Here is a 24,984-nt window from a genome sequence, read left to right as displayed (position 1 = left end):
CACATCCATTTTGGCATTAAACAGCGCAGAAGAAAAAGCAGCAAAAAAGCAGGTAAAAAGCAACGTGCGCACATACCCTGAGGGAGGAGTACTGCAGTGACGTGTAGGACACAGCTAATTATCAGTTGATACCCAATTTAAGTGAGCTATGATGGTCAAGCAGACTAATAATGGATAATCAGCAGAAGAGATTTTACACATATCCTACAGCATGCTTAGTCATGCCATGCACCCATGTATCAGTTTGATTAGCTCAGTGTTCTCTAAAATGACTCTGCAGGTAAGACTATTGTCATGATCCAGGTCGGCTTTTCCCTGTTGCTGGTTACACCCAGCTCTGGCCTGGTCATGTAAGGGGTTATCTTCTCTTGCCTCGTTCTGGATCCCTATGGTTCAGTGTCAGTGATATTTCTGCCTTGCAGCATGTATATTGGCTCTGGTGAGTGTTCCCGATCTATCCTGCATCCCTGCTACTATTGTTCTGACTTGTACCCTTCCCCGTTCGTCTGCCTGTCCCAGTCTTCCCTCTCCTGTCTGTTTGTGTTTCCCTCTGCATGCCTGATCTCCTGGCTTCTGACTCTGTTCTAATTTTCTGATTTGATATTGATCCACCCTTTGCAGTGACTCGACTTTCTTGGCTAGACCCTGACTGTTTGACTACTCTATTGCCGCCTTTTAACTGCCTGCTGAAGTCACTATGCTGTACTTCAGCTGCCTTTCTGTTACAGTGTTTCTTTGTCTCTCCTTCACTACTCTGCTGCCACCTAGTGGGGAATACGCTGTACTAAGTCTTACTAGCCTTTGTACAGCGTGACAACTATATTTTAAACACGATGAGTTGCCATCTTAAAATAACAATCTGCACAGGCACAGAATGACATTCAGTTAAATGGCGCCGGTACATGCACAGATTGAGTTCTCGGCTCATTATTCAGCTGGGATGTAAATGTGCATATGCAAAAGCATCGGTACAATTTTCCTGAAGACTGCCACAAAATCAATCTTCTCAAGCCTCACCCATAGCGAGAAGGATAAAAACACCACAGGCAGCAGAGGGGCAGTGCTAGAGCAAAAGACCCTACCTACAGTCCTTCCCCGATGCATGGAGACAAAACTTCTAATGATCATTTGCATCAAAACAGGCTGTGGATTCCTTGGGGGAATGTATGTATTAAATCAGTATAACAGCACATCATTCTCTTTAAAACCATTTTATAAAATGGAAATGAAAAATCAATTTCAAACAGCAGTGGAAATTCATAATCAAAATATAAATACTTTATTATTTTACAGACATTAAATACATGTTTAACAATGGAATAGTGGTTTTATATAGTGAAATGTTTAACTCACAAGTCATGATGTAAACATCAAAATATGGATTATTAAACTGTATCAGAAAATAACGAAAGAAAAAAAAAACAAAAATGGAACAGCAGTAAAGTCAAAGCAAACTGTTCATTACAGATAGAAAAAGATCCGGTCACCAGTATAAAAGATCATATATATATGGAAAAGCCATTTGAGCTGTACTTGCCCATCAGTTTATTGTGAACATTAATACTGACAATAAGGAAATTTGAGTGTTTTTTTTATAAAAATATCTGGGAAATAGAAATCACAAAGTGGCTGGGCAAAATAGGAGGAAGTAAAGAGGCCAGCTAATGCATTTTCTATCTAAAAAATACAGCAAAGATGCATGCCTAATTGATGCAGTTACGTGCCAACAGATCCATTCACTTACTTGCACTCTATTTAGCACTTGAGAAATATGTTATGACTGAGTACTCCATCACTGAAATAATCATAGATCCTTTAGAATTACAGGTAAATATGCAGTAAATGCAGGATAATGGCAATAATTCAACATCCTTCTTGCATATATTAACCACAACAAGTCCGCTTAAAATGTGCTTGCGGAGTAGCTACACAATTTGTGTAAAAAGACAAAATACACTTACACCCCTAATGCGCACACACTTACAGATCCTGCATACATTAGCACCAAATATATATATATATAGTTACGGTACATTCAGCTCTATGTTTTTTTAAAGGCTTCTAGCTTTCATTTATTTTGGATACATGGTTGAAAAACGTTCCTATACAAGGCACTATACAGATTAAAAAAAAAAAAATAGCAATATTTGGTTTGGATACAGCATTATGGTCCCTATGGCAGTTTCATTTAGCTGCATATCTACCCAAACCAGTGTTCAGTTAGCTGCAGTAAATGGTCTTGATTCGGTTGCGTTTTAAGAGGCAGGAAGTCTGGATTGTTGTCCAGGGAAATAAGCAGACAGTATCGGAGAACTTCCAGATTTTGTTAAAGTTGGCTTTGGTGCTCCTGAAAACAAATAAATAAATAAATCAAATCTGTATATTCACACACAAATCGGAGATTTGTAAAAAACCAACTCCACCAACGATCTGAAAAGATTTGATCTCCCTCTAGCCTCGCTCAGGAAAATAGTGGCTCTATACAGATTTCTTGTGCCGCTGCACAAGCCCTAATATTGTTAAGGATATTGGCAATTTTTGTTTTTGCTGTCATGCTTTCCTCCTTTCAAAGAATCAGAACTTTTTATTTGGGTAAGATTCAACTGCATATGACACGTGTGAGTCTCGCATCGGTATCACCCGGCACGGCCTGATGCTCTCCGGACACGAGCGCCTCAGCTGCATGGAAGCACTTACAGCTGACCCACTCCTATCAGGAGAGTGTTCACCCATGCCAGGTGATACCGATGCGCGAGTCATACGCAAGTGGAACCGTACCCTTTCTCTGTTGATACAGCCACAAGAGGGCTTATACAGTGGAACCTTGGATTAAGAGTAACTTGGTTTGAGACCGTTTTGCAAGACAAGCAAAGCTTTTTACAAATTTGTAACTTGGTTTAAGAGCAATGATTTGCAAGAAGAGCAAATACTTCTTGTGCACACTTCCGGTTCTGTCCTTTCACCGCGCTCTGACCCGCTCTGGATGTAACTTTCTGTACATATGTACTGTATACAGTATGCCATTTTACAGTACAGTAAAATACAGTATATACTATATAGCATGTCTATTAATTTGCATTTGTGGATATAATATTGTACTTTTTCTGCTAACCAGTGCAGCACATTGCTTATACTGTACCTCGCACCCCAACAATTTTATTATAAGCTAAAATGCAGTTTAATTTGCTTTATATGTTTTTTACTGTACTGCACAGTATTTTGTATTGTAGTGTATTGTAATATTTTCATATGAATGCGATACATTAGTCTGTATTACTGTAAGAAATTTGTACATATACAGTAAATATTTTTGGGTTGTGGAACAAATTGTCTGCGTTTCAATTATTTCCTATGGGAAGCTTTGCTTTGATATAAGAGTAACTTGGTTTAAGAGCACACTCCTGGAACCAATTATGCTCGTAATCCAAGGTTCCACTGTATTTCCATTTTACAGTATAATGTATTGTGAAACGGGGGGGGTAAAAACAAAAAAGTGGTACATAGGGAAGGAGGAAAGAAAAAAAACAAACAAAAACAATTCTGTTATTGTTTTTTGGGATTTATTTTTATGCCAATCATGTATTGAAAATGACCTGGCAAACACCGTCAGTACAATTAATGCAATACTAAATGTGTAACTTTGTTTTTTTTACCATGTAAGTGGCATAGAAATATTGTACTTCATAAGAAAAGAGAAAAATAAAATTTCTTATGCCATTTTCCAAGATCCAGCTTTTTTTTTCTATTGTATACTTCATAGAAAGAAAAATATGAGGACTTCTCTATTGCGTGCCAAGCGATAGCTTTCATTGGTACCATTTTGAGGTTGCATACTATGTTTTACTGCTTTGATTTTTTTTTTCTGGCTTACATTTCCTGTACCAATGCAAAACATCTGAGATTCTGACTTACGACCATGACGGTAGCAAATATGCTTTATCTATTTTTTTCATGAAATAAGTGAAATTAATTTCGATTTCAACTCACCTGAGCTTGCACCATTTATATTCTTTGGTACTTTGACAGGGATACTGGCATTTCTTTTAAGGTATTTCATATCTAAACCAGCTGGATCACTAAGATCAAAAAAGCAGTCCATTAAAATATATAAAGTGTATATGAAGCTTATGTAAGGTTCACAAAGCACAGTTTTTAATAAAAGTGGAGAAGTATACTTAAAAATGTGGAAAAAGCAGGCAAAAAATAACTGTCAATACAAACATACCATGAGGTAGGAGGTAAAATAGGAGTGGATGTAGAAGGTACATGCCGAGGCTCAGGAGTGGGACTGCAATCAGAAGGGAAATTTAAACTGAATCTCACCTATAGTAGGGAAATAAAGTGAAATGCTTTAAGAAAAGTTATCCTACTATAAAATAATAGAGTGCAATGACATTTATACTTTTCTGGTGCTCATAAAGTGAGAAGAGATTACTAACATTACAACTAAAAATGTTTGTTTTTATTAAGTGCTCCCGTAATCACCAAAATACAGGTGCATAATAACAAAACCCAAGTGTTAAAAGTGATATAAAAGAGATCCTGCCTGAGGGCCATGCCTAGAACCACTACGGGCTGGTACACTTGTTCGTAAAGCGGGTGTAACACTGTTGGAATAATGCCTAGATGTTACAGAATGGCCAACTGGATGAGATACTGATGATGCAAAGCAAGGGAAGTTACCAGTCGACAATGGAGGCTAAAAAAAAGCAAACCAAAAACAAAACAATCATTTTGAGACATTATGGCAATATCTTCTTCCTTAAACTAAGCAAGGTGACAACGTAACAGTGTTTTGTGAAAAATCTATTGCAAAGTGTGAAACTTGAGGCAAAAAATAGTCACAATTCATCAAAATAATAATCATGTAGTTGAGTAAACAATCTGCAGAAATCCTAAAACTCGGCACAAATGTCTACTACATGTGGAATAGACTTTTAAAAGCAGTTTTGTATCGATTGATGCCTCCCATGCCATAAACCCACAATATCATATGTACAGGTTTTTGTTGGATTCAGTATAAAAATTGGACAGAAAAGCAAAATGGAGGCTCCATCATAAGTTGTATTTCGGAGCTTTACTGCCATACAGCCAATGAAAAGGCTTTCATAGTATATAAATGTACAGAGGCTCATGGGAGTGCCTACAGCTCCATAACAAAAAGCAGCTAGGACTTTTTTTTTTTTTTTTTGGATCAGGTTTTCAGCGGTGTTTGGTCCGCGTTTCAGTTCTTAGGCCGGTGTCACACTTTTGATTGCCTCGCGTGTATCTTGCGAGAGTTTCGCGGTGCATCACCCGTCATGGACTCACACTCTGCTCACAGGAGTGAGTTGGTTGCATAAATCTCTATGCAGCCGACCCGCTAATGTGAGGAGTGTGAGAGTCCGTGCTGGGTGATGCACCACGAAACTCGCGCAAGATACACGCGAGGCAATTGCAAGTGTGACATTGGCCTTACAGTGTGTTTCATCAGTGATTTTTTCGTTTAGAAAAATGTAGAAAATTGCAATGCTTCTATCTACTATAACGTTAAAAAGAGACAGCACTTGGTTGACAATGCATGCCATCAGCTATTTTGACAGGAGGACTTGTATGGGTAAATCTTGATCCATGACTTGGATCAAATATGGACATGTCTCAGATTTTTTGCGGACAGCTTCTCTATGAAAAAACAGACACGTGACCAGCACCATAGATTATAAAGATAAAAGCGTTCTATCTGAAAAACACACTTCTAGAACCCAGAAGTGAAAAACGGACATCTGTATGAGGTCTTAAAAAAAAAAAAAAAATTTAGTGGGATAACTAATTTGTCAACTAATCGACTGGACAAGTGATAAAATTACAATCACCAAGACAGCCAGCAATCTTGAGAATGTGGATCCTAAAAGTCCGCTGTGGAAATAGAATGTTGGTGCACACGCTCTTTATCAGGTTCTGAGGAGTGGGAAGAGGGGAAATATATTTTCTGTAGTGGATCAAAAAGGTATTTTAAAAATAAAATGAAACCTATAAATTAGTGATTGTATATTTACTGAAAGCATGCTTAAATTGTACAGCACTATTGCTATCTATACAGAAAGCATTTGTACCCAAAATTATATTACTGCTATCGGGCATCACAAAATGGATCTTGGAATTTTAAAAGTTTATAATTAAGAGAAAAAAAAAAAAAGATTAAGAGTAAGTGTAATTCTGTACAATTTCGATCCACAGATGGTCTTAAAGAAAATAAAGACGCATTTATACTGTTTCTCTATTCGTACTTCCGACAGTTCTTAGCGCAGCATTTCATATCCTTTTTTATAGAACCTGGGGACAGTTTTTTTTGCTTAAAACACCTGTCCATATATTCTTAAGAATGGCTTTCTCCTTCAGATTAGCATTAGATTTCTTTTACAGCCATCTGTTGCACACCTGAGAAACTCACCAGAATGTGTACTGTAGACTTGGGAGCCATCTAAAAACAGGATGTCCTCTACTTGGATTGCTTTAAAGGAATTACTCTTAATGCTTATCAAAAATATCATCATAAAACTGCAATAAGTCAAAACTGCTTTTTCTGCTTTAATTTTCAGCATTTTAGCCTATGGTTGGGGCTTATGTCTGATGCCCTGGAAAATGCGATTCGGGAACATATACAGTGCTGGCAAAAAGTATTGGCACCCCTGTAATTCTGTCAGAGAATACTCAGTTTCTTCTTGAAAATTATTGCAAATCACAAATTCTTTGGTATTATGATCTTCATTTATTTTGCTTGCAATGAAAAAACAAAAAGAGAATGAAACAAAAATCAAATCATTGATCATTTCACACAATACTCCAAAAATGGGCCAGACAAAAGTATTGGCACCCTTACCCTAATACTTGGTTGCACAACCTTTAGCCAAAATATCTGTGAAAAACCACTTTCGGGAACCATCAATGAGTTTCTTACAATGCTCTGCAGGAATTTTAGACCATTTTTCGTTGGCAAACTGCTCCAGGTCCCTGAGATTTGAAAGGTGCCTTCTCCAAACTGCCATTTTGAGATCTCTCCACAGGTGTTCTATGGGATTCAGGTCTGGACTTATTGCTGGCCACTTTAGTAGTCTCCAGTGCTTTCTATCAAACCATTTTCTAGTGCTTTTTGAAGTGTGTTTTGGGTCATTGTCCTGCTGGAAGATCCATGACCTCTGAGGAAGACCCAGGTTTCTCACACTGGGCCCTACATTATGCTGCAAAAGTTGTTGGTAGTCTTCAGACTTCATAATGCCATGCACACGGTCAAGCAGTCCAGTGACAGAGGCAGCAAAGCAACCCCAATACATCAGGTAACCTCTGCCATGTTTGACTGTAGGGACAGTGTTCTTTTCTTTGAATACCTCTCTTTTTTTCTGTAAACTCTATGTTGATGGCTTTTCCCAAAAAGCTCTACTTTTGTCTCATCTGACCAGAGAACATTCTTCCAAAACGTTTTAGGCTTTCTCAGGTAAGTTTTGGCTAACTCCAGCCTGGCTTTTTTGTGTCTCGGGGTAAGAAGTGGGGTCTTCCTGGGTATCCTACCATACAGTCCCTTTTCATTCAGATGCCGACAGATAGTACAGGTTGACACTATTGTACCCTCAGACTGCAGGGCAGCTTGAACTTGTTTGGATGTTAGTCGAGGTTCTTTATCCACCATACGCACAATCTTGCGTTGAAATCTCTCGTCAATTTTTCTTTTCCTTCCACATCTAGGGAGGTTAGCCACAGTGCCATAGGCTTTAAACGTCTTGATGACACTGCGCACCATAGACACAGGCACTTTGAGGTCTTTGGAGATGGACTTGTAGCCTTGAGATTGCTCATGCTTCCTCACAATTTGGATTCTCAAGTCCTCAGATTGTTCTTTGGTCTTCTTTCTTTTCTCCATGCTCAATGTGGTACACACAAGGACACAGGATAGAGGTTGAGTCAACTTTAATCCATGTCAACTGGCTGCAAGTGTGATTTAGTTATTGCCAACACCTGTTAGGTGCCACAGGTAATTTACAGGTGCTGTTAATTACACAAATTAGAGAAGCATCACATGATTTTTCAAACAGTGCCAATACTTTGCTCCTAGCAACCAGGAAAACAACTGCTGTAGGAAGGAGGGAAATAGGAGTGCAGCAAAGCCCAGACAGATGTTGGTGGTAGGGGACTCTATAATTAGGCGGACAGACAGGGTCATCTGTCGCCGAGACCGTGAATGCCGAACAGTGTGTTGTCTGCCGGGTGCTCGGGTTCGGCATATTGCGGATCAGATAGACAGATTGCTGGGTGGGACTGGGGAAAACCCAGCGGTCATGGTGCACATTGGTACTAATGACAAAGCTAAAGGCAGGTGGAAGGTCCTTAAAAATGATTACAGGGAACTAGGAGAGAAGCTGAAGTCCAGGACCTCCAAGGTGGTGTTTTCAGAAATTCTACCGGTGCCACGAGCGTCACTAGAAAGTCAGCGGGAGCTTAGGGAGATAAATACATGGCTTAGAAATTGGTGCAGGAAGGAAGGATTCAGGTTCATGGAGAACTGGGCTGACTTCTCAGTCGGCTACAGGCTCTACAGTAGGGACGGGCTGCACCTCAAATGGGGAAGGTGCAGCTGTGCTGGGGGAGAAAATGGTCAGACGGATGGAGGAGCTTTTAAACTAGGATCTGGGGGGAGAGAGGGTAGTGGAGCAAAAAAGGGGATAGATAGAGCAGATAGAGACAGTGAGACGGTAGGGGTCAATGAAGGATTAGGGGGGACGGGACATGCAAGGAACGTAGGGAGGCTAGGAGTAATAAAGGTGTTAATAGGATTAAATGTCTACCACCAAATGCAAGAAGTCTTGCAAACAAAATTAATGAATTGGAGACTCTTATGTCAACCATGAATTATGATGTGGTGGGCATTACGGAAACCTGGCTGGATCAAAGCCATGACTGGGTGACAAACATATGGGGTTATAGTACATTTGGGAGGGACAGGAAAGACAAAAAAGGTGGGTGGTGGGGTGTGTATATTTATCAAATCTAACCTAAAACCTGTGTTGAATGATGACATTCGGGGGAACTGCAACAATGTAGAGTCAGTATGCGTTAATGTACATGGGGAGGGGAATAATGGAAAAATGTTACTTGGAGTTTGCTATAAGCCTCCTAACATACCTGAACAAATAGAGGGTGAAATGCTGGAACAAATTGAAAAGGCAGCTAATAAGAATAATAATCGGGTTCTTATTATGGGGGATTTCAACTATCCAGACATACAGTGGAACATAGAATCTTCTGGTTGTGCTAAAAGCTGTAAATTCTTATCTACCATTCAAGACCATTTCCTCTCTCAGATGGTAGATGAACCGACGAGGGGAGATAATTTGCTAGATCTGGTCCTGTCAAATAGACTGGATACAATTTCAGATCTACAGGTCCAAGAGCACTTGGGCACCAGCGATCATAATATGGTAAGCTTCAATGTAATATTCAATAGAGCATTTCAAAGGGGAAATGCTAAAACCTGGAATTTTAGGAAAGCTGATTTCAACAAATTAAGGGAAGAGCTTAAATGTGTAGATTGGGACAAAGTCATGGTAACTGGGGATACTGAACATAAATAGGGAAAGTCTAAAAATATACTGCTAGAGTCCTGTAAAAAACGTAAACCCTCTGGTAATAAAATGTCCCGGAATAAAAAGAAACCACTATCTATATATATAATTGCCTTATTCTGTCTGTCTGTCTGTCTGTCTGTGTCTGTCTGTCTGTCTCCAAAATTGTGTCACGGTGAGTGTCATTACAGTGACAACCATCTGATTGGCCGCTGGGCTCGGCCTGGCCCCGCCCCCCCCACGGATTGGTCGCCGCTGGGCTCGGCCTGGCCCCGCCCCCCCACGGATTGGTCGCTCGCCTTGGCCTGGCCCCGCCCTCCGCATGGATTGACCGCTCGCCCCGGCCCTCCACACGCATCGCCAGACACAACCTTGCGATGCTGGGATCGTGACGGAGCCGGTGAACGCTGGTAACTATTATACACATTGGGTAACTAAGGTCCCTTAGTTACCCGATGTGTATCATAGTTACCAGTGTACACCGGCTCCGTCACGATCCCAGCAGCGCCAGGCATACCCTTGCGATGCTGGGATCGTGACGGAGCCGGTGAACGCTGGTAAGCATTATACACATCGGGTAACTAAGGTCCCTTAGTTACCCGATGTGTATCAGTTACCAGCATACACCGGCTCCCGGTACACATGTGCAGGGAGCCGGCATTATACTCCTCTCCCCCCAGGACTACTCCTCCTATTATAGTCCTCCTATTATACTCCTCTCTGAGTATAAGAGGAGAACTATTATAGCATGGGGGATGGAGCACGATGGGGAGTGCGCAGCATGGGGGATGGAGCACGATGGGGAGTGCGCAGCATGGGGGATGGAGCACGATGGGGGGTGCGCAGCATGGGGGATGGAGCACGATGGGGAGTGCACAGCATGGGGGATGGAGCACGATGGGGGGTGCGCAGCATGGGGGATGGAGCACGATAGGGGGTGCGCATGGGGGATGGAGCATGATGGGGGTGCGCAGCATGGGGAATGGAGCACGATGGGGAGTGCGCAGAATGGAGGATGGAGCACGATGGGGAGTGCACAGCATGGGGGATAGAGCATGATGGGGAGTGCGCAGCATGGGGGATGGAGCACGATGGGGGTGCGCAGCATGGGGGATGGAGTACGATGGGGGGTGCACAGCATGGGGGATGTAGCACGATGGGGAGTGCGCAGCATTGGGGATGGAGCACGATGGGGAGAGTGCAGCATGGGGGATGGAGCACGATGGGGGGTGCGCAGCAAGGGGGATGGAGCACGATGGGGGGTGCGCAGCATGGGGGATGGAGCACGATGGGGGGTGCGCATGGGGGATGGAGCACGATGGGGGGTGCGCAGCATGGGGGATGGAGCATGATGGGGGTGCGCAGCATGGGGAATGGAGCACGATGGGGAGTGCGCAGAATGGAGGATGGAGCACGATGGGGAGTGCACAGCATGGGGGATAGAGCACGATGGGGAGTGCGCAGCATGGGGGATGGAGCACGATGGGGGTGCGCAGCATGGGGGATGGGGCACGATGGGGGGTGCGCAGCATGGGGGATGGAGCACGATGGGGGGTGCGCAGCATGGGGGATGGAGCACGATGGGGAGTGCGCAGCATGGGGGATGGAGCACGATGGGGAGAGTGCAGCATGGGCGATGGAGCACGATGGGGGGTGCGCAGCAAGGGGGATGGAGCACGATGGGGGGTGCGCAGCATGGAGGATGGAGCACGATGGGGAGTGCGCAGCATGGAGGATGGAGCACGATGGGGGGTGCGCAGCATGGGGGATGGAGCACGATGGGGGGTGCGCAGCATGGGGAATGGAGCATGATGGGGGTGCGCAGCATGGGGGATGGAGCACGATGGGGGGTGCGCAGCATGGGGTATGGAGCACGATGGGGGGTGCGCAGCATGGGGTATGGAGCACGATGGGGGGTGCGCAGCATGGAAGATGGAGCACGATGGGGGGTGCGCAGCATGGAAGATGGAGCACGATGGGGGGTGAGCAGCATAGAGGATGGAGCACGATGGGGGTGCACACCTCCCCCCAAAACACACACACCGCCACACGCGCACCGCACAACACACCACACACACACTGGGAACCACAAACACCGCCCTACACAGACACCCACAAACACAGACAACGCCGCACACACACACAACACCCAACACACAAACACCGCAGCATACACAAAATATACGCACATACCGCGCAACACACATACATTGCACAAAACATACCTCCCCCAAAACACACACACGCACCCCACACCCACACAAACCGCGCAACACACACACACAAACAACACCGCTCTCACCCCCCGCCACACCCAGAACATGTACAGCGAGCGCCCTACACAAACACTTGGTAACTACACACAACAACATCTATATATAACAAAAATCATACATTAACTACACAATACGTAAATTCTAGAATACCCGATGCGTAGAATCGGGCCACCTTCTAGTGGATAAATAAGACTGTACAAAGTATAATAAAACAAAAACAAAGGGTGTTTAAAATCTTTAAGGCTGAGAATACAGAAATAGCATTTCAGGAGTATAAAGATATCAATAGGAAATGCAAAAAAGAAATCAAACAAGCAAAACTAGCTACTGAAACAAAAATCGCCAATGACATTAAAATAAATCCCAAATCTTTTATAAATACATTAATGCCAAAAGGAAAACAAAGGATAGTATTGGCCCCTTAAAATATAACAAGTTAGTTATAGAGGACAAACAAAAGACAGATATTAAATAGGCATTTCTCATCTGTGTTCACCAAGGAACTGACTGTACCAGGGATCATTCAACAAGTGAAAAATCAAAGTCCACCACCTCATATACTTAATTTAATACAAGAAGAAGTACGCCTGCGTCTGAGTAAATTAAACATTGACAAATCCCCCAGCCCAGATAATATTCATCCACGAATATTGAGGGAATTGAGCTCCGTAATTGACAGACCGCTGTATCTTATCTTTTTAGACTCGCTTGTAACAGGGTTGATGCCTCAGGATTGGAGGATTGCTGATGTGGTACCGATATTTAAGAAAGGTAAGAGGGTAGATCCAGGCCACTACAGTCCAGTAAGCCTGACATCAGTAGTATGCAAAAGTTTTTGAGGGCATTTTAAGGGATGACATGCAAAAATATGTTGCAGAAAATAATATAATAACTGACAGACAGCATGGATTCATGAAAGATAAGTCGTGTCTAACCAACCTGTTGTGGATCTATGAGGGGGTAAGTGCAAACCTGGATATTGGTAATGCAACTGATGCGATTTATTTGGACTTTGCAAAGGCATTTGATACTGTACCACATAATAGGCTTATATTAAAGCTCCAGAAGCAAGGACTAGGGAAAACTATATGCAACTGGGTAAGGAATTGGCTAAAAGATAGGAAACAAAGTAGTCATAAATGGTACATTCTCTAAATGGGCTATAGTCAGCAGTGGGGTGCCGCAGGGATCTGTGCAAGGACCGATTCTTTTTATCTCTTTATTAATGACCTTGTGAATGGGATTGATAGTAAAGTGTCAGTCTTTGCTGATGACACCAAACTATGTAGGATATTAAAAACTGACCTTGATAGTACAATATTACAAAAAGATCTGGATAAGATGTCAGAATGGGCAGATACTTGGCAAATGAGATTTAATGTTGATAAATGTAAAGTAATGCACCTAGGATGGAGTAATCCTATAACTGTGTATACATTAAATGGAAGTAAACTCGGGACTACAGAACAGGAGAAGGACTTGGGTATTCTCATTACAAATAAGCTGAGCAGCAGCACTCAATGTCAAGCAGCAGCTGCTAAAGCAAACAAGATTCTAGGGTGTATAAAAAGAGAGATTAGATCCCGTGATCCCAACGTATTGTTACCCCTCTATAAATCACTTGCAAGGCCACATCTGGAGTATGGGATCCAGTTTTGGGCTCCACATTTTAAAAAGGACATTCAGAAGTTAGAGTCAGTTCAAAGGCAGGCAACTAGACTACTACAAGGAATGAAAGGCATCCCATATGACGACAGGTTGAAAAAGTCAGATATGTTTAGCTTAGAAAAAAGACGTCTCAGAGGAGATCTCATTTATATGTATAAATACGTGTGTGGTCACTATAAAGGACTGGCACATGACTTATTTCTTCCAAAGACAGTACTAAGGACCAGGGGGCACTCACTGCGAGTGGAAGAAAAGCGATTCCAACAGCTAAATAGGAAAGGGTTCTTTACAGTTAGAGCGGTCAGACTGTGGAATGCCCTACCACAAGAGGTAGTAATGGCTGATACTATAACAGCTTTTAAAAAAGGGCTGGATAATTTCCTCAGTACACACAACATTGTTGGTTATAAATGACTTAGTGACCAAATGTAGAACTGGTGGAGGAAGGTTGAACTAGATGGACCTAGGTCTTTTTTCAACCTTAGTAACTATGTAACTTTTGTCCACCCCCTTTATTATGTTTGGTGTGGAATTATATCTAATTTGGCTTTATGACAATTTTTTTTATTTTTTTTCCATTGAAGACAAATTAAATGAAGAAGATAATACCAAAGAATGTGTGATTGCAATCATTTTCAAGAAGAAACTGAGTATTATCTGACAGAATTGCAGGAGTGCCAATACTTTTGGCCAGCACTGTATGCTCACGCAGCCATTAATAGTAATTATGCAGATGGAGTTACTGTGTGAGCTGTAGGACATCATTTGTAGCTGTGTAAATCTATATGAGTGGAGCTAACCTAAAATAGGTGTTTACAGATGAAAATTGTGTTTAACAGAGGACACTGACTCAGTTTCCTTCAATTCAGTCAAAGGCCTCACAAGAACATATACCTAAATCCCATTTTACCAGGCTTCAGATGTAAGGCCCCACTGAGCCATTGACATGAGGGTTCAGGATATATTATTATTGTTTATTTAATTATATAGCACCAACATATTCCGCAGCACTTTACAATTATGCAGGGGCTTTTGCAGACAAAAACAAAAAGTAGCACATAGTTCAGCAGCTACAGTAGAAATGAGATACTGTAAAGGGAAAAGCACACACCATCACACACACTAGTGTGACCCTAATAGAGGAGAAAAAAAAATGAAAAAAATAGTGTTCAACTGGAGGTTATGGGGTGACTACCATAAAGACACAGATGGCTGCTGCCTTATGGCTGATAGAAATCCCAGATTAATTCAGCAGTAGGAAAAAAAGCCCAAAACTGAGATTAGTCTGCTTGGCTGGAGCAAAACAGTTATTGCTGCTGTCAATGTGGAAACAGATTTTATTTTTATTAGAGAGGTTGTCCACTGCTTTGACATTGATGGTCTATCATTAGGATAGGTCATCAATGTCTACACCACCTATAATTGACCTATAGTCATACATTTATCAAAAATAGTTATTCTGAGTAGAGATTATTATCAATAAATTCCTTTTATCTAATATATAAAGCTGAGTGTATGTATGTATGTCCGCTAAAGGAATCTGCACCGTCGCATTTACAATCACGAAATTTTGCACAGACGCCTCATGTGACCCAGGGAGCGTCGTAGACTATGTTTTGACAGAAAAATGTAACCCCGTGCTTTACAGTTAGTCTCTAAAATCCGGCCGCCATTAAACTGAATGGAGGTGGGAGCTATAGGTTATTAATAGCAACTGTCAGTAGTTGCTATAGGAACAAAATAAACTGTTAGTTGAAGTTTATGAGTGAGCTTATATGTCGTCGGTGGAGAGATGGATAGAGAAAGACAGACAGACAGCCGGGCAAAGAGACACGACCGGCAAAAGAGACACGACCGGCAAAAGAGACACGACCGGCAAAAGAGACACGACCGGCAAAAGAGACACGACCGGCAAAAGAGACACGACCGGCAAAAGAGACACGACCGGCAAAAGAGACACGACCGGCAAAAGAGACACGACCGGCAAAAGAGACACGACCGGCAAAAGAGACACGACCGGCAAAAGAGACACGACCGGCAAAAGAGACACGACCGGCAAAAGAGACACGACCGGCAAAAGAGACACGACCGGCAAAAGAGACACGACCGGCAAAAGAGACACGACCGGCAAAAGAGACACGACCGGCAAAAGAGACACGACCGGCAAAAGAGACACGACCGGCAAAAGAGACACGACCGGCAAAAGAGACACGACCGGCAAAAGAGACACGACCGGCAAAAGAGACACGACCGGCAAAAGAGACACGACCGGCAAAAGAGACACGACCGGCAAAAGAGACACGACCGGCAAAAGAGACACGACCGGCAAAAGAGACACGACCGGCAAAAGAGACACGACCGGCAAAAGAGACACGACCGGCAAAAGAGACACGACCGGCAAAAGAGACACGACCGGCAAAAGAGACACGACCGGCAAAAGAGACACGACCGGCAAAAGAGACACGACCGGCAAAAGAGACACGACCGGCAAAAGAGACACGACCGGCAAAAGAGACACGACCGGCAAAGAGACACGACCGGCAAAAGAGACACGACCGGGAAAGAGACACGACCGGGAAAGAGACACGACCGGGAAAGAGACACGACCGGGAAAGAGACACGACCGGGAAAGAGACACGACCGGGAAAGAGACAGATAGACACACACAGAGAAACAGAGATGTAGACCGATAGACTGATACAAATACAGACGGAGATAAAAATAGTCAGACAGAGAGACACAGACAGACAAGGAAAGAGACAGACTGAGAGACAGACAGACAGCGACACACAGACAGAGACTGGGAGAGAGACAGAGACAGTTACTATCCCGGGCAACGTCCGGGTACTACAGCTAGTTAAATATAAATATAAATGGGTGTCACACAGTGCAAAGAAGTGAAAATTTTAAAAATGACTGTATAAAACAAATAAAGCTGCCGCCGGAAATACTCAGATCCATCGCTGCTCCGTCTTCTGATAGCAGCCAGGCACTGCACATATGTGCCTATTTATTAGAATAGAAGGAAGATGTGAGGTACCCGGCCACAATGAGAAGACAGAGCTGCACCAGAATTAAGTATTTCCTGCCACCTGCTGCTACAGCCGGGACCGATAAAAGCTGATCGAGACGGGTGCGGTGTGTCGGATCCAGTCCAATCAGACATTGATGGCATATCGTGAGGATAGGTCATCAATGTCAAAGTAGTGGACAACCCTTTAATCAATTGTTTCATTGTTTAATTAAATAATAAAAATTGTTTTTCACATTGACAGCTTCAAGAACCGTATCCTTCAGCCGCGCAAACCGATATGGGGGAAAAACAAGAGTGAGCACTGCCGCAATAAGAAATAGTCAAGCATGTTTGAGCCAATGGGATTGGACAGTTTTTTGTCTGATTTAAATCAAGACAAGGTTTGCCCTTTCTCGAATATGTGGCCGTGTCGGACAAGGAAGAACCTCCATCATAGTTTATGGCCTACAACATTAGACCCTTACAACAGATTAGGAGTGAAACAGCATTAGCCATTCCTTTTGACAGAAAAAGAAAATTCGAGAAGCTTGCCATTGTTGCAACAATTGTTAAAAGGGAAACTGTCACATCACCTATGCCCTCCAACCCAGCGGCATTCACATCTGTTTGGCCAAATTCCCTGCATAATTAGCCCATATGGCAACAATGTTTGTAAAAAGGATTTATAACCTTCGCTTCTCCTATGCTAATTAGGGCCTTGACTAGTTGATGGTGTATTAGAATCCCCAGACTAGTCGTCCCTCTTTCCATGTTACCACGCCCTTCATGTGCACAAGCGAGCGTCATTACCGGCTACAGGAGATCTTGAGCATGCACACGGTTCATCTTGGCAGCGTCACTGTGTCTCTGAAGCAGGCTTAGTGGATCTGACAGGTTCCCTTTAATACCGGTGACTTATGTCATGTAGGAGTACACAGCTGAATGTAGATTGGCAATTGACAGACCGTAAAGGTGCCAGATAACGGCATATTCAATTTATTTCTTTGTATTCCAATGGGAGACAAACACATATATAGAACATTTGCGTCAATTTAATTTCCCAGCTATGATAGTTATTATGTACTATTTTGTAGGAAGGTGGCACGTCAGCAAATCCACTATATTTTATTAGTATATACAGTATCACAGCAAAAAGATGCCAAAAATGGCTAGTGCAAATACACCCTTGAGGCCCACCACTTTTTTTTGCAATTTTATATAAAAAGTGTATACTTCGATTTTATTTTTGAGGTTCTACGGAAACATCGACTGCAAAAATACGATGGAAGACTGACATTTATTATGAGTCTACAGTTTTTTTTTGGGGGGGGGGGGGGGTTCTGAACAAAACAAAAAAAAAACCCACACCTGAAAAAGCCAAAGAAAATGTATTAAAATATTGTTTAACACAGGAATAGGACTGGTTTACCTAATGATCACCTATCATCTGATGGGAAACCCCACTGATTGCTGTCACTTATTGCACCTTTCTTAGAACTTTAAGTCTGTTGCCTAGAGCCTATGTAAAATACCTGCCGTAAGAAGAGTAAGAATATTTGAGGGATTTATCCCTAGAGTCAGTCGACCAATTAATCAATGTTATTACATAACCCAAGTTTCAAAAGTAACATAACATTGACATGTGAGCAGATGAAATGACATATAGATTAGCTAAAAGACAGCTCAGATGGTAAATAGACAGACAGATTAGTTCACAAATCATATAGATTCGTATAGATCAACAAACAACCCACAAAAATATACACCTTCTGCGACTAAACAGGTTATTGATCTTGCAATTAAAGAAGGGAATTTTGTTACTTACCGTAAATTCCTTTTCTTCTAGCTCCTATTGGGAGACCCAGACGATTGGGTGTATAGCTACTGCCTCCGGAGGCCACACAAAGCATTACACTAAAAAGTGTAAGGCCCCTCCCCTTCTGGCTATACACCCCCAGTGGGATCACTGGCTCACCAGTTTTAGTGCAAAAGCAAGAAGGAGGAAAGCCAATAACTTGGTTAAACAAATTCACTCCGAGTAACATCGGCGAACTGAAAAACCGTTCAACATGAACAACATGTGTACCCGAAAAAACCCAAAAATCCCGAAGGACAACAGGGCGGGTGCTGGGTCTCCCAATAGGAGCTAGAAGAAAAGGAATTTACGGTAAGTAACAAAATTCCCTTCTTCTTCGGCGCTCCATTGGGAGACCCAGACGATTGGGACGTCCAAAAGCTGTCCCTGGGTGGGTAAAGAAATACCTTATGTTAGAGCTGCGAAGACAGCCCTCCCCTACGGGGAGGCAACTGCCGCCTGCAGGATTCTTCTACCTAGGCTGGCGTCCGCCGAAGCATAGGTATGCACCTGATAATGTTTGGTGAAAGTGTGCAGACTCGACCAGGTAGCTGCCTGGCACACCTGTTGAGCCGTAGCCTGGTGTCGCAATGCCCAGGACGCACCCACGGCTCTGGTAGAATGGGCCTTCAGCCCTGATGGAACCGGAAGCCCAGCAGAACGGTAGGCTTCAAGAATTGGTTCTTTGATCCATCGAGCCAGGGTGGCTTTGGAAGCCTGCGACCCTTTGCGCTTACCAGCGACAAGGACAAAGAGTGCATCGGAGCGGCGCAGGGGCGCCGTACGGGAAATGTAGATTCTGAGTGCTCTCACCAGATCTAACAAATGTAAATCCTTCTCATACCGATGAACTGCATGAGGACAAAAAGAAGGCAAAGAGATATCCTGATTAAGATGAAAAAAGAGGATACCACCTTCGGGAGAAACTCCTGAATGGGGCGCAGCACTACCTTGTCCTGGTGGAAGACCAGGAAAAGAGCCTTGGATGACAGCGCTGCTAGCTCAGACACTCTCCGAAGAGATGTGATCGCTACCAGAAAAGCCACTTTCTGTGATAGTCTAGAAAGTGAAACCTCCCTCAGAGGCTCGAAGGGCGGCTTCTGGAGGGCAACTAGTACCCTGTTCAGATCCCATGGATCTAACGGCCGCTTGTACGGGGGTACAATATGACAAACCCCCTGCAGGAACGTGCGCACCTTAGGAAGTCGTGCTAGACGCTTTTGAAAAAAGACGGATAGCGCCGAGACTTGCCCTTTAAGGGAGCCGAGCGACAAACCTTTTTCTAACCCAGATTGCAGGAAAGAAAGAAAGGTAGGCAATGCAAAAGGCCAGGGAGACACTCCCTGAGCAGAGCACCAGGATAAGAATATCCTCCACGTTCTGTGGTAGATCTTAGCGGACGTGGGCTTCCTAGCCCGTCTCATGGTGGCAACGACCCCTTGGGATAATCCTGAAGACCCTAGGATCCAGGACTCAATGGCCACACAGTCAGGTTCAGGGCCGCAGAATTCCGATGGAAAAAACGGCCCTTGGGACAGTAAGTCTGGTCGGTCTGGTAGTGCCCACGGTTGGCCGACCGTGAGATGCCACAGATCCGGATACCACGCCCTCCTTGGCCAGTCTGGGGCGACGAGTATGACGCGGCTGCAGTCGGATCTGATCTTGCGTAGCACTCTGGGCAAGAGTGCCAGAGGTGGAAACACATAAGGGAGCCGGAACTGCGACCAATCTTGCACTAAGGCGTCTGCCGCCAGAGCTCTGTGATCGCGAGACCGTGCTATGAAGGTTGGGACCATGTTGTTGTGCCTGGACGCCATTAGGTCGACGTCCGGCCTTCCCCAGCGGCTACAGATTTCCTGAAACACGTCCGGGTGAAGGGACCATCCCCCTGCGTCCATGCCCTGGCGGCTGAGGAAGTCTGCTTCCCAGTTTTCTACGCCGGGGATGTGAACTGCGGATACGGTGGAGGCCGTGGCTTCCACCCACATCAGAATCCTCCGGACTTCCTGGAAGGCTTGCCGACTGCGTGTCCCTCCTTGGTGATTGATGTATGCCACCGCTGTGGAGTTGTCCGACTGAATTCGGATCTGCTTTCCTTCCAGCCACTGCTGGAAGGCTAGTAGGGCAAGATACACTGCTCTGATTTCCAGAACATGGATCTGCAGGGTGGACTCCTGCTGAGTCCACGTACCCTGAGCCCTGTGGTGGAGAAAAACTGCTCCCCACCCTGACAGACTCGCGTCTGTCGTGACTACCGCCCAAGACGGTGGTAGGAAGGATCTTCCCTGTGATAATGAGGTGGGAAGAAGCCACCATTGCAGAGAGTCCTTGGCCGTCTGTGAAAGGGATACTTTCCTGTTCAGGGATGTAGACTTCCCGTCCCATTGGCGGAGAATGTCCCAATAAAGAGGACGCAGATGAAACTGCGCAAACGGAACCGCCTCCATTGCCGCCACCATCTTCCCGAGGAAGTGCATGAGGCGTCTTAAGGAGTGCGACTGACCTTGACGGAGAGTCTGCACCCCAGTCTGTAGTGACCGCTGCTTGTCCAGCGGAAGCTTCACTAGCGCTGAGAGGGTATGAAACTCCATGCCAAGATACGTTAGTGATTGGGTCGGTGACAGGTTTGACGTTGGGAAGTTGATGATCCACCCGAACGTCTGGAGAGTCTCCAGCGCAACATTCAGGCTGAGTTGGCATGCCTCTTGAGAGGGTGCCTTGACAAGTAGATCGTCCAAGTAAGGGATCACAGAGTGTCCCTGTGAGTGCAAGACTGCTACCACTGCCGCCATGACCTTGGTGAACACCCATGGGGCTGTCGCCAGACCGAATGGCAGAGCTACGAACTGAAGATGGTCGTCTCCCATCACGAAACGTAGAAAACATTGGTGCTCTGTAGCAATCGGCACGTGGAGATAAGCATCTTTTGATGTCTATTGATGCTAGGAAATATCCTTGAGACATTGAGGCAATGACGGAGCGGAGGGTTTCATCCGGAACCGCCTGGCCTCCACGTGCTTGTTGAGCAGTTTTAGGTCCAGAACGGAACGGAAAGAGCCATCCTTTTTTGGCGCCACAACCAGATTGGAGGAAAACCGTGTCTTGTTCCTGAAGAGGAACAGGGATTACCACTCCTTCTGCCTGCAGAAGAGCATCGGCTCGGTGGGGAGGTGGGAACGTTCTGAAGAATCGAGTCGGGGGACGAGAACAGAACTCTGTCCTGTGCACGTGGGCACAATGTCCCTCACCCACCGGTCTGTGACCTGTGGTAGCTAAATGTCGCCAAAGGCGAGCGAGTCTGCCATCAACCGCGGATGCGGAGAGATGAGAGAGCTGAGAGTCATGAGGAGACCGCCTTGGTAGCGGTTCCTCCGGCTGCCTTCCTTGGGCGTGATTGAGCCCCCGGAAGCTGAGCCCCTCTGAGGCTTTTCAGCTCTTTTGGACGAGGACAATTGGGACCTGCCCGAGCTTGGGAAGGACCGAAACCTCGACTGTCCTTCCAGGACAGCATTAATAGGGTAAGTCGCAATGCAGACATTGCGAGGTTACGGACGCCCCTGCGGCACAAATGTACATATGCTCAAGACCAGCTGTGCAAGAACAGCTGAAAAGCTTAGGGTGCCCATACGGCTGTAAATGCCGGAGCAACCGACCCGCCGATAGCCTCATAGACAGATTTCAACCAGAGTCCATCTGTCTGGCATCTTTAAGTGAAGTCCCATCTCCACTGCAACTATGGCTCTAGCCGCAAGCCTGGAGATTGGAGAATCCACCTTTGGACCCTGGGTCCCGCGCTTGACCACGTCAGGGGGAAAAGGATAACGTGTATCCTTAATACGTTTGGAGAAAACGCTTATCTGGTAAGCGTGGTGTTCCTGGACTGCTTCTCTGAAGTCAGCGTGGCCAGAAAAATACTCAATATACGTTTGAGCTACTGAAATGGGACTTCTCCTGCTGTGAAGCTGACTCCTCCGCTGGGGGAGCTGAGGGAGAAAGATCCAACATTCCATTGATGGACGCTATAGGATCATTCCTTATGGCGTCACCATCCGGTGTATCCGGATTGAGAGCGGTGTCAGGATCAAAGTCCTGATGAGCTACGTCTGCCTCATCATACAGAGAGCCTCCTGGGACCCCCCCCGGAGCACCGATTTTATTCCCAATGAGGGTGGCCAGGGAGCAATGATCCAGATTGCCCATGGCCTGTCCGGACTGCAAGTCTCTATCCCATTGCAACTCCATCCCTGTCCTTGGACAGGGTTGACAGGTGGTTCCTTTGGCCACGTCTAGTAGAGACCCCGGCTGACCAAGTGCTCCAGGGGAGCATTGCACACAATGGGGTTCAGTGCCGTGGAACAGTATCACATGCAGTAAAAACAGCATCGAAAGCCTGTGTTGCTTATATGCTGCTGCCGACTAGCCATCTAGGATATAGAGCCAAGAATGGCGACCGTACAGTGCAATGTATAGCATACAAGCATAAAGTACAAATGAACACTGCAGCACATGCAATACAAGCAGCATAGAAAGCCTGTGCCTTGGCACCCCTGCTTTTCTGCTGCTGTAGACTAGCCATCTAGGGGAATATAGCCCAGAATATCGACCATACAGTGCAATGTATAGCATACAAGCATAATTACAAATGAACACTGCAACCCCTGCAATACAAGCAGCATAGAAAAAACCTGTGCCTCAGCACCCTTGCTTTTCTGCTGCTGTAGTCTAGTCATTCTAGGCGAAAATAGCCCAGACTAGCGACCGTACAGTGCAGTGTATAGCATACAAGCATAAATACACATGAACACTTCAGTACATGCAATACAAGCAGCATAGAAAGCCTGTGCCTTAGCACCCCTGCTTTCCTGCTGCTGATGTGTCGCCATCTAAGAGGGCATATAGCCAAAAATAGCGACCTATGCAGTGTAAGCATAAAAATACAAATGGACAACTGCGGTATTTAGTGGGGTCAGCACTTCAGGTGCCGCTTACCGCCCGCCTATAAGCGGGTGTGTGGTCGCCCTAGTCCTGTGCCTGGTTGCCCAGAGTCCGATCTCTCAGCTCGGACTGCAGGAATGGCTGCCGGCGTCCTTCTCCAGCTCGTGTGAGTAGGGGCGGGCCGTGGGCGTGCCCCCAAGTCAGAGCGGGAAACCGGCGTCCCACAGTGTCCAGTGAGAGGGCTGGAGCATGTAAATAAGGCTCCAGCCCTCGGCGCTGCTGATTGTACAGCGTCTCTCCCCTACCCTGATTGACAGGGTGGGGGCGGGAACGAAGCGGAGCTAGGCCGCAAAAGCCGGGGACTGGATTTATAAGCGCCGCCGCCGTAAAAGCGCGGTCGGCGCTAAGTCCCCGGCGCACTACAAGTCCCAGCCGCGCCGCCGCTCCCGGAGCGTCCGGCGCGGTAGTTCCCCATACATAAAGTCACTCAGCTAGGCTGCAGTGACTGTAACCCTTTACTGTCCCCGGCGCACTAGCACACCCAGCAAGTCTGGAGTGTGCTGTGCCTGTGTGTACGGGGACACAGAGTACCTGAATGGCGCAGGGCCATGTCCCTGAACGGTACCCAGCTCCGTATCCAGCAGGTTCAATGGGTCTGTGGATGGAGCCCGGCCTCAGGGCTTTGGGGCCGGTAAGATCCCACTTCCTCAGAGCCCCTCAGGGGGATGGGGAAGGAAAACAGCATGTGGGCTCCAGCCGCCGTACCAGCAATAGGTACCTCAACCTTACAAACTACAAGCGGGGTGAGAAGGGAGCATGCTGGGGGCCCTATATGGGCCCTCTTTTCTTCCATCCGATATAGTCAGCAGCTACTGCTGACTAAACAGTGGAGCTATGCGTGGATGTCTGACCTCCTTCGCACAAAGCAGAAAACTGGTGAGCCAGTGATCCCACTGGGGGTGTATAGCCAGAAGGGGAGGGGCCTTACACTTTTTAGTGTAATGCTTTGTGTGGCCTCCGGAGGCAGTAGCTATACACCCAATCGTCTGGGTCTCCCAATGGAGCGCCGAAGAAAACCACAATAATAGGAAGATGCTTGGTCAGTCTGAATTTGTAGCTCATCTTTAAAATAACAATTGAAAAAGCCAAGGCCAATAGATGTTAATTCGCTAGGTGCTTGCATGAAGCTACCTAATTAAGGCCCCAAACAAAGCAGTTAGGCTGGTGTGAAAGTTACCATCACAAGTCACGAAAATATCATTAACAAAAAATACATTGACCGTATTGTCAGACTGCAATGTTTACAGGGCTAGTAACATAATTTTCTCCAATAAAATCAGCATAATTTGAAAAATAAACAACATAGATCTATTGATGAATCTGTGCTGAAAATTTGCATTAACCCCTTAAGGACGAAGCCAGATTTGTACTTAATGCCCAGGCCATTTTTTGCAATTCTGACCAGTGTCACTTTATGAGGTCATAACTCTGGAACGCTTCAACGGATCCCGGTGATTCTGACATTGTTTTTTCGTGACATATTGTACTTCATGATAGTTATAAATTTAGAACGATATTTTTTGCTTTTATTTGTGAAAAAATCGGAAATTTGATGAAAATTTTGAAAATTTTGCAATTTTCAAA

The 24,984-nt window shown here is 45.1% G+C and overlaps 1 protein-coding gene across 1 annotated transcript in view; it reads right to left on the bottom strand.

Moving 5' to 3' along the window:
• Window positions 1-1,328: 1,328 nt before the first annotated feature.
• LOC142296675 (spindle assembly abnormal protein 6 homolog) overlaps window positions 1,329-24,984 on the bottom strand; it is a 132,558-nt gene continuing 108,902 nt past the window's right edge. The window contains exons 14-16 of the mRNA XM_075340595.1: window positions 4,226-4,323; window positions 3,988-4,076; window positions 1,329-2,347 (exon numbers count right to left, since the gene is read on the bottom strand). Coding sequence (XP_075196710.1) covers window positions 2,256-2,347; window positions 3,988-4,076; window positions 4,226-4,323 — 279 coding nt within the window. The 3' untranslated portion in view covers window positions 1,329-2,255. The remainder of the gene's footprint in view (window positions 2,348-3,987; window positions 4,077-4,225; window positions 4,324-24,984) is intronic.

Source organism: Anomaloglossus baeobatrachus, chromosome 1 (genome assembly GCF_048569485.1).
Source record: "Anomaloglossus baeobatrachus isolate aAnoBae1 chromosome 1, aAnoBae1.hap1, whole genome shotgun sequence".
In the NCBI taxonomy this organism is placed as follows: domain Eukaryota; kingdom Metazoa; phylum Chordata; class Amphibia; order Anura; family Aromobatidae; genus Anomaloglossus; species Anomaloglossus baeobatrachus.
The sequence above is the reverse complement of the archived record's forward strand: the minus strand, read 5'-3'. Positions and strand labels throughout refer to the sequence as shown.